The sequence below is a fragment of the Centruroides sculpturatus genome, unplaced genomic scaffold (genome assembly GCF_000671375.1).
Source record: "Centruroides sculpturatus isolate CEXI.00-Female unplaced genomic scaffold, Cexi_2.0 scaffold274, whole genome shotgun sequence".
NCBI classification, from domain to species: domain Eukaryota; kingdom Metazoa; phylum Arthropoda; class Arachnida; order Scorpiones; family Buthidae; genus Centruroides; species Centruroides sculpturatus.
This window is the reverse complement of record NW_019384458.1, coordinates 199619-212656: the sequence shown is the minus strand read 5'-3', so window position 1 is coordinate 212656 and position 13038 is coordinate 199619. Positions and strand designations below refer to the sequence as shown.

Genomic DNA, 13038 nt, shown 5'->3' with positions numbered 1-13038 from the left:
AGCGTAACATACGGCGACAATAGGTGCGAAGAGCTACTTTCACCCCTCTTTATTGTCATTCGTTACACTTGAAAGACACGTGAATTATCAATGTGTTACGATTTATTACTCCTATTCGCTGTTACGGCCACTTCCGTTAAATTTACAAGGAGATAAGAGATGCGATCCGCATTGTATAATCCAATATAAACGGTTACGAAGTTACACTAAGGATAATAATGATTTAAAAAATAAATAATAATAAAGGAGAGACGAAGGATACGTATTTTGATGTCATTAATTTTATTTTTTTCAATCTCGTATCACAACACAAAATACAAAACTATGACACAAATTATTCAACACATATTTCTGACTATGGAAATATGTAAGACAAGATGAAGATGACAATAATTACAAGCTCGTCCGACACCATTTGGCAATGACAGGTAACATTATAGCTTTTCGTGAAAGGGTGTAATTGACTGGCATCTTTCGTTTGCTCAGATAACCGATGATTGTCAACTAGAGTTCAAAATTTGATTGACTAAACTCAAGAAACGTAGCCGACAAATTCCTAAATTTGAATAAACCATGTTTTTTTATTTTTTTTTTAACTGTTTGACATTTGTTTCAGCTACTTCCTTGTCTAAAAGAGGACCTACTCTCATTTGGCAGTAGAGATTAATTGGAGCACAATAAAATTATCCTTTGCTTGTATATAAACTCATATATTTATATACAGTACATATTTATTATTAAAAACTTTCTAAATTTCTGGAAAGAAGATGAAATATCGCTAATTTACAAAAATATTTTCGCTATTATATATAATATATTTTTTTTTGTTTTTTTTTCGTTTCCCCCCGCCATATTTCTTTTTTTTTTCAAATCATCGCTAAAAAATTGCTAAAGATTTTCAAATCATAATACGTATATATATAAATATGACCTTAAAAAATTTCCTATTTTATCCCTGTGTAAATTTACTTCAAAACTGTAATAAAAATTATAGGATATTTTTAAAGATAATTTGATTTAATCAAATTTTGTGTGTGTGTATCTGTATGTGTGTATTTTAGAGATGCTTAAAAGCTGTTTCCTTACAAAGATTGTCCCCCTTCTAAAACTAATGATGATCACTCTACTACTCACAATTTACTGTTACAAATGGGATATACATTATCTAACGTTGATCTGATAATCATCAGTTTGATAATGATGGACCATCCTTTATAGTGAATCCAACGTTCACTAATTAACAATCAGCATGTGTTCTATACGGCAAAAGATATCACACTGTTAAGGCTATACATCGAATGGACATTGAATCGAACTGCATTTTACGACATATACACAGATTTTACCCTGTTTATACAAATATTTAATATAGATATTTACGAATTTAAATGATCACACTCTAAATTAAAACGGAAACATTATCACAAGAGAAAAAATAAAATAAAAAATAAAGGATAAATTTAAGACACGAGTGACATTTCTCGGATTTACTTTGAATATCGCGACTGCGGAAGACGAAGAGCAGTTAACGTCGCTGTAATTATCCAAATCTTTGATTATTTATCATCATCATCATCATCGTCAACTTTCACAGCCTAATTATCATCTCGTGGCCATATATATATATATATATATTTCAGAAGATCGATTATTAATTTCGTGGAAATAAGTTAAACTGCTAATTAGGATGGTGGGTTTATTTCTTTTTCTTCCTACCTAACGACTTTAGTAAATTTGTAAAATTTAATAAAATTATCAAAATTCGATAATATATATATATGTATATATTTTCTTTACTTAATTCTCGTTTTTTTTAATATGTTCCTTCAATTATAAATAGACTATTCTAAGTAGATGTAAGGCAGATCTTTGAGCAACTGAAGATGATTTGTATCAGTACGATGTTATATAAATGTGATGAGCAACGGAGAAATTAAGATTTCCTGTGTTTTTTTTTTTTTTTTTTACTAGAGTGGGTAGAAACCAAAAACCTGTTTAGATTAATGATACAAGTCGAGTTGCTACATGGCCAAGATTTTCTTATGATAAATGATTTAATAAATTGGATCATCTCTGATCGTTTATTTCAACAAAAAAGTGGAGGAGAAATCGTTAGACCACATGCTTTAACGTTTACTTTCGTGAAACAAATCTCAAATTACAGAAATTATTCCATTAACCAACGATATTCAATACGAAAATTTAAGAATTTTTTTTTTATGTTAACCACTTGAGGAACGTAATACAGATAAATTGATTGTCATTTTTGTTTATTATATATATATTTTTGTTTTCCTTTATGGTTTTTCGAATAATAAACTTTAGAAGTTTCGAGAGGGATTGTTTTGTTCTGGCTTCGGCAAATGAGAAATCATAAATTACGTTTTCTAAATGAATTTCTACCGGAAACACCGCCAAAATAATAAATGAAATCGTGGAAGAAGGAAATGGATTCGATTAAGCGAGATCAGTTGCTGATTTTCACGCAATTTGACATGAAAAAAAGAAGATAATTTGATAATTTACACGTCGTTCCCACCCATGACGTGGAAATTTGGCTTAGACAACTAATTGCTGCCTTGCTTTCGACCTGCAACACATGGACATACAAAAAACTTTAAGACCTAATCTCATTTTTGGACTCATGACAAAATAGACGATCGGCTTCCAGAAACAGTCGGCGATTCCTAACCACAGAAGCCAAAAATGTAGAGGATGTCCTTCCTTCATTCGTCCGTTAATCTGTTCGTAGATGTGAAGCGAAAACCACGGCAACCACGAGAGCCAAAAGAACAGAATCAAAACGAATGCCATCAAGTGTTCGGGATTTGACAAGTTTTCGCTGAGCACGGTGTTATAATCCTTGTCGTCCTTGTTGGAGCATTGTTTCACTTTGTACATAGTGGAGAAAATATACACGTACGTATAAATAACTGTAAATATGCTTGGTATTAAAACTAATCCCGACAGTGTTATGCTGTACGGTAAAGTGTTGCCAAGATCCAGCATACAGATGTAACCGTCCTCGTAGAACTTGCCTTTAGAGAAGCCAAGAAGTGGAGGACAACAGAGGAACATGGATGTTATCCAAGTGAAAACCATCCAACATTGGCATCGTGTTCTAGTCTGAATGGTATCGTACCTCAGAGGTTTCTTGACGGCCAGATAACGATCGACGGCAATCCATATGAATGTGTATACTGTGACGCACCATAAAGTTATCTCGACGTAACCGGTTATTCTGCATAAGAAGTCACCATACATCCACTTACGTGTAATGGCAGGATAAGCTGAGAGAGGTATGACTAAGACTCCGCACAGCAAGTCAGCAACTGCTAGAGACAAGATGTAAAAATCCATGGCTTCTTTAACCGATCTGGACGTGATCAGGGTACCAATCACCAGGATATTTAGAACAATGACCACGACACAAATGAAGAGAATAACAATGGCTTCTGCGAACGTCTCGTTGGTGGCTGTCTCGCTGAGCATCACGGAGTCGATGTGATAGCCAAGAGACATAGTTGGACGGTGTAACTGCAACGAGAAAATTTAAATATAAATGACAATAACAAAAACGCCGTCCATTAATAACCTCTCCATTAAATATTAAATCCAATTCCATTTGTTCATCGCTGCTCTTAATTAACAATTCGTATCGGATACGTCACACGTCATGTAAACAACGAGGGTAGATAATGCTGCGTAATTGTTACGAGTTGTTTAGTGCAAAATCGAAGGGGGATTGGGAAAAAAAATAATAATAAAAAAGGAAAAAATCGATCTCACCCGGAACTATCGAATTTTCTCGATACGAAAAATTCCTTTCTAAACGACAGAAATATAAAAATTTGCCTTTTTTTTATTTAAAAAAGTACATTAAATAAGTGTATTTTTTCTGTTAAAACTTTTCCTCCCATCCATTTAACATTAATAATATAAAACTGCAGAAGACCATCCATCATACTACTCCGAATAATTATTAAAAAATTTAAAACGAATTTTGGCATGATATAAAATAATTTTAATGATATTCTGACCTAATTACATTTAAATATTGGAATAAATGAATATAAATAATTGGGGGGAGAAGTCCTACATCCGGATTTATAACATAAGGGAATGAAATGCTTAAGAATTGGAGCGCAATTCCTTTTATTTTCTATTTCCTTGTTTTCATTCTAACGTTGATAAATAACAGGCAAGTCGATCAAAAGGTAATATTATCGATTGTTAGATGGAGGAAACATGGCGCTGCTCGGAACCGACACTACTTACAATGTTGACACAATTGTTTAAATTTTCGTGCAACACTTAATTACAATTACATACAAACAATTAATTTAATTATTTTTCAATTATTAAAAACAATACACTTATATACAGCACATACAATTTTATTAAGCAAAAAGAGCCGTAAATTTTTATTACTTACGCAGCGAAAAGTTTATTTATTTATTTATTTTTATAAATATTTCTCGTATATATATATATATATTTATAATATAAACAAAAATTTTATAAATTTCTACAGTTAAATATAATATAAATTTTAGTGTGGCCCGTTCGATAGATCGGTGTTTTTTGGGGGGAAATCCGCTTGACGTATCTATTGTCATTTAACCAGTATGACAAGACGACGTTTCGTCAGCATCCCTCCTTCTTTTAGGACCCCTAAACAGGGTTGGCGGAGGAGGAAAAACGAGGAGGAGATGTAAATTAACGAAAACAATGGAAAAACGATGGAAAATTAAGCAAGACGGGCCAATCTGCAATGCGTAACGGGTGTAATAAGCGTATTTACACCCGATCCTCCCCGGGTGTAAATTTAACATGGAGCGCCATTTCCATTATGATGGCAAAAAAGTTTAGAAATTGCAAGCCGAGCATTAACGGGGAGAAGTAAATTATAGTGCAGAAAGGGAATTAAAACGTGGAAGATGACTTACCTACATGACATCGGTTGACAACCGGCCACACTTCTCCGACATCTTCTCTTTCAATCTGCGCAGTTAGCGATGCCCGAGATGTGTCTGGCCTAATCCCATTCCGTTCCCATCGTCCTCTGCAGCATCACTTATCCTCGTGAAGAGTATTCGGCTGGACATTGCTGTATTGGATTTACACTTTTAAATTTCACTCCATTTTTCCCCTTCTTCTTCTTTTATTATACCATTTCTCCCTTTTCTGGTCAAGTAATGCACATTGATTGATTCATTGGAGCGTATTTAAATTATTATTATTTTTATTTTTTCCTCGTTTATTCTCTTCCTATTTACTCCATTATATAAGAATATTAATTAAAAAATATATGTATTATCCAATTTAGTGAAAGTAACTGGCCATTTTTACTATTATAATTTGGAAAAAATTCAATGTTTTTTTTATAAATTTAACGTTTAAATTACACAAAAATGAACTTTTATAAGAAATTATTTATATTTTATATAAAAATTTGTATATAAATTTAAATGATTTTTAGACTTGCAAACTGATTATTTACAGTGAAATTTTGGATTCTTTCCAATTACGAATTGGCAATAAATATTTTATTATTTTTGCATAATAAGAGAGCTGTGTATATGAATAAACGCAATTGTTAATGAATTTTAATTAATGTCTCACGAGAACTATTCGCTTCGATGGAGAACTTTAACTTATTTTTCGATCGGGTCAATGCTTTTCAAATTAATCAAAAGGAAAGAAATTCTCCCTGTCGATTCTATATATACGGTAGCGGTTATTAACTATATTAACAATCTTCTATACAGTAGTAAAATAATACAATTCAACAAAAATGGCGATTCACACCACAGATTTTTACAAAAAAAATAATTAAAAATAGAAGCTTTGTTTAATAATTTTATTTTATATGTTTATTTGGCTCGTTAGCTTATTATATTATTTAAATAAATTTTAAAATGTTATAAAAATTTAGTAACGAGTTGCTTAACTTTCTCGGCAAAAAAATAATAATAATAATTAAAATTGCGTATGGTGCGATCTGTTAGGAGATTTTATTTTAAAATTTTTTTTTATATTTTTAACTATTATAAAATGGCAAAAAGCTTAATTTTGACGGTAGTGATGGGTTTTATAAAAACTTTGTAAATGCTAATAATCAGTAAAATCTTCATTAAAAGTCCGTTCCCACTCGAGATGTGACACGTGATATTACCCTCTATCTCGCCACCCCTTTGACCTATAATTACCAAAATTTAATAGCATGAATCTTCCTAACACATAAACCTCCCTGCAAAATTTCAGAAATTTTCAACAAAAAGCACAGGAGTTATTAAGCTTTAAAGTGGGTTAACAAAATCCTGCCCCCACACACTAACACCCATACATACACAACCCGTTCCTCCAATTTTGTTTGCATTTCTATACGTTTGAAAGTTCCCCGAGTTCAAAAATGTAAACATTTTAGGGATGGGTCACATTTTGGTCGTACTTTCCTATTGTTATATGTAACAGACAAAGTAAAAAATAAAACTAAACGATCACTTAATCAATTATCTTCTTCTCTTGTGTCTAAAGAGATCGAATTATATTACGTTACGACTAGAAAAATCGTGATAATGCTTACCTTCGATAACACAAATTAAATAATGTAATTCTATATTTAATTAACATTGTTTCGAACAATTGTATATTATTAGAGAAGTATTTGGTAGCGTGTTATACAAGGTGCATAAAGTTAAGTGTCAAAGCATCCCCGACCAGCCAATGAATCTTCGATGACTTTAATTACGTCATACGAAAATAATATAATTAAAAAATTCGATTATTTTTACTTAAATAAAATAATATAGGACTGAGTTTGAGAGTTTCAAAGCACGGTTTTAATGACGAAATTTTATTATTAATTTTAATATATTTATAAATATTTTTATCGTTTATAAATAATTAATAGTAGAGAAGAAGATTAAATAAGTTATAGCTTATAAAATTCAATAGAATTATTGTTTGAAGAGGATACCCGAGGGAAGAGCATTATTGTTGGATTAAAATTTAACAATGATGCTGTTCTCTTCGTTACTCCTACGCAATTAATTTTTAACTAAATTAAGAAGGCTGTTATATATAACAGAGGGAAAGTATGGTGATTAGTCAAAAAATGGCCCCCCAAAATTTTTAAATTTTTGGATTCGGGGGACCTTGAAATGTCCAGAAATGCAAAAAAGGATTTTTCCCCATGTACGTACGGACGTGTGCGGGGGGTGCACGATTTTTTTCAACTACTTTGAAGCTTAATAACTCCTGTGCATTTTGTCAAAAATTTCTGAAATTTTGCAGGAAAGTTTATACATTGGGGGAAAATGTTACTACAAATTTTCGAGAAAATCGGGCCATTGCTTCGGGAGATATGGTTCCTCTCCTTCAATATCTCCTTTAAATATTAGGGAGATATTAAGGAAGTGGGGCTTAGAAAGGTAATGAAGACTTATAAAGGTAATGGTAACAATTATTAGGGATGAAAACAAGCAAAAAAAAAAATGCCGGGAAAGTCTAGCAACTAAGTTGCCAGCCTTTTTTTTCCTTTACAATGGTTAATGTATTCAACTAACAAAGCGTTTAAAATCGGTGAAATTATTTAAATTCATCAATTCAACAGAAATAAAAATGAAAAAAATTTCCGAAGTTCTTAAATATTTATGTAATCTTTATTTGTAAACGAATCGATTTTTATTTTAGCATCAATAAAATGGCAGAGATCTTACTTGTACGTCACAGAAGGAGCCTTATATATAAACAATGCGAAATAACACATTTATAGGCCTACTTTATTTAGATTCGAGAATGGCGTGCAAAATTTATTGACAATCATCGGTGACAGCGAGTATTTATAGGATTTACAATGGGGATCATTAATTAATCGACGGGTTATTTTCGTTAGAATAAAACTTCACATGCTTATAATTATTAATAATAAAACATTTTTGCCTTTATAAGAATCTAAAATAAAACTTTCTCGAGTTCAAAATTAGAAGTAAGTATCGTGTCAATTGATATCGATTGAGGGATTAACCCAACGAAATGTCAGAAAGTTCGATTAAATTAATGGATGGAAGCTGGGGGAAAAAAGACAATAATTTCGGTAGCTCGCGGGCTACTTACAAGTGATAAAATTGACAAAAGACGTCAGGCATTATCGGAAAATTTAAATATTTTCATTTCAAGACGTCATCTTGCATTAACTAGAATTACCATTTGTTAGAGAAGGTGCATAACGTCACTTCCGTCTCGATTCAACGTCTTTCCGACTAAGAGAACCTTTTAATCGTGGGTTCGACTCGGCCTACCTGGTGGTGAGGGACTGGGATCTTATATATCTGGGATAGAATACCCCGGAAAAATTTCTAGTGATTTTTTCCAGCCCCAAAAATCCCGAGTGGTTTCGACCCCCAAAATTCCTAGGTTTTTTAGACCCCTCGAAAATTCCTATTGATTTTCCATCCCGGATCCGATCCGAGTTTAGACGAACTACGTTAAATCATCGTATATAATTATATTTAATAATAATTTGTAATGAAGTAAATTAACACCATTTAATTTATATAATAAAAATTTTAAAAATAAAAAAAAATCAATTTATTTCGTTAAACGTTTCAACAAACAAAGCGTTAAGTAAGCTTCGTTTAACCAGTAAATGTTTTATTTAAAAATATAAATAATGTTTCTAATTGATAAACAAAAACATGGACCATCGATAAAAGGATTATAAAACGTAATTTCGAATGTTGAAACAGAATTTGGTTTATTTTAATATTGAAATGCATGCGAATATCTACCAATTTTAGATCAAATTTAATTGAAATGAAACGTTTTCGAATTATTTAAATTCTTGTATTATTAATTTTAGATATAAAATTAATATGATTAAAATATGTAAATTTAATTTATTAATTTCCATTTAAAGAGAGAGAGAGGTGTGCAATTATTTTTTCTGTTTGAATCAATTGACTGAAGATAGAAACGCACTCCTCCTGCTGTTCTTTTTCTTTCTTCTGTTTTTCTTCTCTCTTCTTCTCCTTTTTCCTTTTCTTCTCTTATTCTCTCTCTCTTCCCTCTCTCTCTCTCTCTCCTCTCTCTCTCAGAAAAAAGAGAGAGAAATTTTCTTTTTCTTCTCTTTTTCTCTTCTCTTATTCTTCTCTTTTGTTTTTCTTTATTTATTTCTGTCTCTCCCCTGTCTTCTTCTTCTCTCTCTTTCTCCCTCTCTCTTTTTTTTAATCCTTCTTTTCTCCTCTCTCTTCTTTCCTCTTCACCATTCTTCTCTCGTCTCTTCTGTTTCTTCTCTCTTCTAAGCAATATCCGTAAAAATTAATTTAAAAATAAGGAAAAAATAACAAATACACTATTGATGCTGATGCTGAAAATGATGCTTCATTTCCAAATCATTTTCTTTACAGATTCACTTTTCCACTTCGATTATTGGGCTGCAATTTTCAGATTGCAAACTTAGACATTCCCACTGTCGTCCGTCTGTCCGTTCATCCGTGCTTCATTAATCTCGAGAACGGAGTTAGATAGATGAAAATCGAGAACAGATATGGAAAGCTTAGAGGGCTAGAAAAAGCCCTATTAATTATATACGAACTTCCGGTGAAATGGAAGTGAAGTGATTTTTTTTAAATTAAAAAATGATTAAAAATAGCTACTCGGCATTGTGACGATGTGACAATAATATACATTTAATATTTTGAAATAGTTTTTTCTCCTACAGTAAAGAAATTAAAACAGTTAACGATGTTATCGAAGAGTTTGTCATCCTTCGATATTTTTCCAAGTTATTGACACCTATAAAAATTAAAACATTAACTTCTAGAAAATGATTAATGAAAATAAAATTCTATTTCGTTGACGCGGTATTGACAATTATAATATATTATTTTAATATTATACTATAATTATATATCTATCAAACACCCTTTGAATTATATTATATTGTATCGGGAAACGTCATTATTCGTTTGATTGGAGGAAGCAACTCAAACGTATTGAAAGGCATTTCGAGTTACCTTTCTTATTTAATAATAAAATTATTTTTATTTTATCAGCAAATTCGGCGCTATATCAATTTAGCATCTATAAACTTAGAGATCCTCTAACCAAGAATTTATCTAACCAATCAGAGAACCTCTAAGAAGTGCTCTAACCAAGAAATCCTCTAATCAATCATAGATTCTCTAACCAAGAAATATTCTAATTAATCGGAGAACCTTGTAAGCAATGAGAGCTCCTCTAACCGTCAATTCTTGTAACCAGTTTTTGTGGCACGAGTTAATATGAAATATCTTTGGAATAAGTCAGTTTGACGCAGTAATTTGCTTCAAGTCATTTCTGCGTATGACAGTTTTGATATACTCCACGTGACATAGCCAATAGGCTGTAAATCAATTTGGAATATTTATTTTGACGTTTACTCATTTAACTGCTTGTGATGTGTTTTATGGTCAAATCTTATCGCAACAGGTCTGAACGGATCAACTCAACCGAGGCAATTCTTAACTTTTTTCAAAATTTTATAAGAAAATTGTATTTTCTTATAAAAAGCATTAAGTATAAAGAGCATTTAAAAAATTGTAAATTTTCTTTATATAATTTATCTTCTAACCCGGGTTTAAACCTGGGTTAAAGGATTAGAGATGAGGTGCAAACCCACGACCTACGGGTCGTGGGTTCGCACCTCATCTGTATTTGTAAAAAACCAAATTCCTGTTGAACTGTAGCAACAAAGGGCAAATTGTAACCTTTAATTAATTCTTTTAAATGTTATAACTTATGAAAATGAATAAACTCTAAGATAAAACTCATTAATTCACCGTAATAATGCAACTATTCAGTTCTACAAATTCCTCTGATGTATATCAAATATTTGTTAAACTCCGGAGAATATATATACAAACATTAATAATAATTTCAGTCCAGACTGTTGAAATGTTAAACGTATCTTTATTCACAAGACCTGAAAATTAATTAATTTTTTATACAGGAAAATGAGTATAATTGTGATTATTAAATTGAAAAAATGTAGACTTAAAATTATTAAAATAAGAAATGCGCATTATATATTACTACACGCAATTATTAAGTGTGGATCTATCTATAATAATTATTTTCTGATTATTTAATCTTCTATTTCCTTTAATAAAATTATATTTAACAATTATTTAATTATAATTATATGCATTATAACGTCATGGGACCCAGGCGAATTTGAATTAGGGTTGATCTGTAGTGTTGACCTTAGACATTTTTTCGGGGGAATTTTGTGGAAATATTTTCTTATAAAATATTAGTTTGGAACCCCCCTGTTGATGGGAGCCCCGGCAATTTCCCTGTTTTTGCCCACTGATTATAACGTTACTCTTCTATTTTTTTTCAGCAAAAAGACTGATTTATTTTTCTATGTGAGAAGCACAGTGAAGTCTACTGTGAGCTTGACCAATTAACCTGTGAGGACGAGTCTCTTTTATTATTATGGTTGAATGTTAAACATACAATAATATATGAAACTCACATGGTGGTTTCTCTTAACCTGTGGGTCTTGTAGCACTGCTACACCTCACACAGCAGCCGTTACACGTCTGTATCGATCGTTTTCATATATATTAAATATTCCTGTTGCAAATCGTTTCTAAGATTCGTATAATCACTAAAAACTTTTATTGATTCTGCAAATCGGTAAAATTAATGTATTTAAATTTCCCTGGCTTTTGAAATAAATTTTTATTTATAAGATTATCTATTATAATATTTATACTCTTAATAAAATCTATTTATTAAGTAAAGTTACTTGCATTTCTTTGCTCCTTAGTACAGCACAGAAGCAGGAAAGCAGCTGGATTTGTGGCTTTTCCGCAAAGCTTAGAAGTGATGCAGAGAAGCATCGTAAGGGCTTGTCCAAATTTTATTCCTTCTAACGAATAAATAATGCGTGAAAGGCTACGTTTATGGGAAATTTTTGGCTCCTCTAGGCCTCTAGAATACGCTGTATAATAATTTAACCATTTAATAACTTTTTTCCATAAAAATGGCATTCTAGGAATTTACTTGGAATTTCTTGGAAACGAACACACAACTTCCATTATTTCTCCCTCAATCTTTAATTATCATAATTTAATAGCATCGATTCCTTTAATACACAAACCTGCAAAATTTTAAAAATTTTCGACAAAAATCACAGGAGTTATTAAGCTTCAAACAGGGTGAACAAAATTGTGCTACANTGCTTCTAGTATATATATATATATATTTATAATATAAACAAAAATTTTATAAATTTCTACAGTTAAATATAATATAAATTTTAGTGTGGCCCGTTCGATAGATCGGTGTTTTTTGGGGGGAAATCCGCTTGACGTATCTATTGTCATTTAACCAGTATGACAAGACGACGTTTCGTCAGCATCCCTCCTTCTTTTAGGACCCCTAAACAGGGTTGGCGGAGGAGGAAAAACGAGGAGGAGATGTAAATTAACGAAAACAATGGAAAAACGATGGAAAATTAAGCAAGACGGGCCAATCTGCAATGCGTAACGGGTGTAATAAGCGTATTTACACCCGATCCTCCCCGGGTGTAAATTTAACATGGAGCGCCATTTCCATTATGATGGCAAAAAAGTTTAGAAATTGCAAGCCGAGCATTAACGGGGAGAAGTAAATTATAGTGCAGAAAGGGAATTAAAACGTGGAAGATGACTTACCTACATGACATCGGTTGACAACCGGCCACACTTCTCCGACATCTTCTCTTTCAATCTGCGCAGTTAGCGATGCCCGAGATGTGTCTGGCCTAATCCCATTCCGTTCCCATCGTCCTCTGCAGCATCACTTATCCTCGTGAAGAGTATTCGGCTGGACATTGCTGTATTGGATTTACACTTTTAAATTTCACTCCATTTTTCCCCTTCTTCTTCTTTTATTATACCATTTCTCCCTTTTCTGGTCAAGTAATGCACATTGATTGATTCATTGGAGCGTATTTAAATTATTATTATTTTTATTTTTTCCTCGTTTTCATTTAAAATAAAC

The 13038-nt window shown here is 31.7% G+C and overlaps 1 protein-coding gene across 1 annotated transcript; it reads right to left on the bottom strand.

The window, feature by feature from the left end:
• Positions 1–1902: 1902 nt before the first annotated feature.
• Positions 1903–6622, bottom strand: LOC111620714 (beta-4C adrenergic receptor-like). The gene is made up of 3 exons (XM_023362701.1): positions 6590–6622; positions 4950–5110; positions 1903–3537 (listed from the first exon to the last, which is right to left on the bottom strand). The coding sequence occupies exon 3, from the start codon at positions 3520–3522 to the stop codon at positions 2560–2562; it is 963 nt and encodes a 320-aa protein (XP_023218469.1). The 5' UTR covers positions 3523–3537; positions 4950–5110; positions 6590–6622; the 3' UTR covers positions 1903–2559.
• Positions 6623–13038: the final 6416 nt, after the last annotated feature.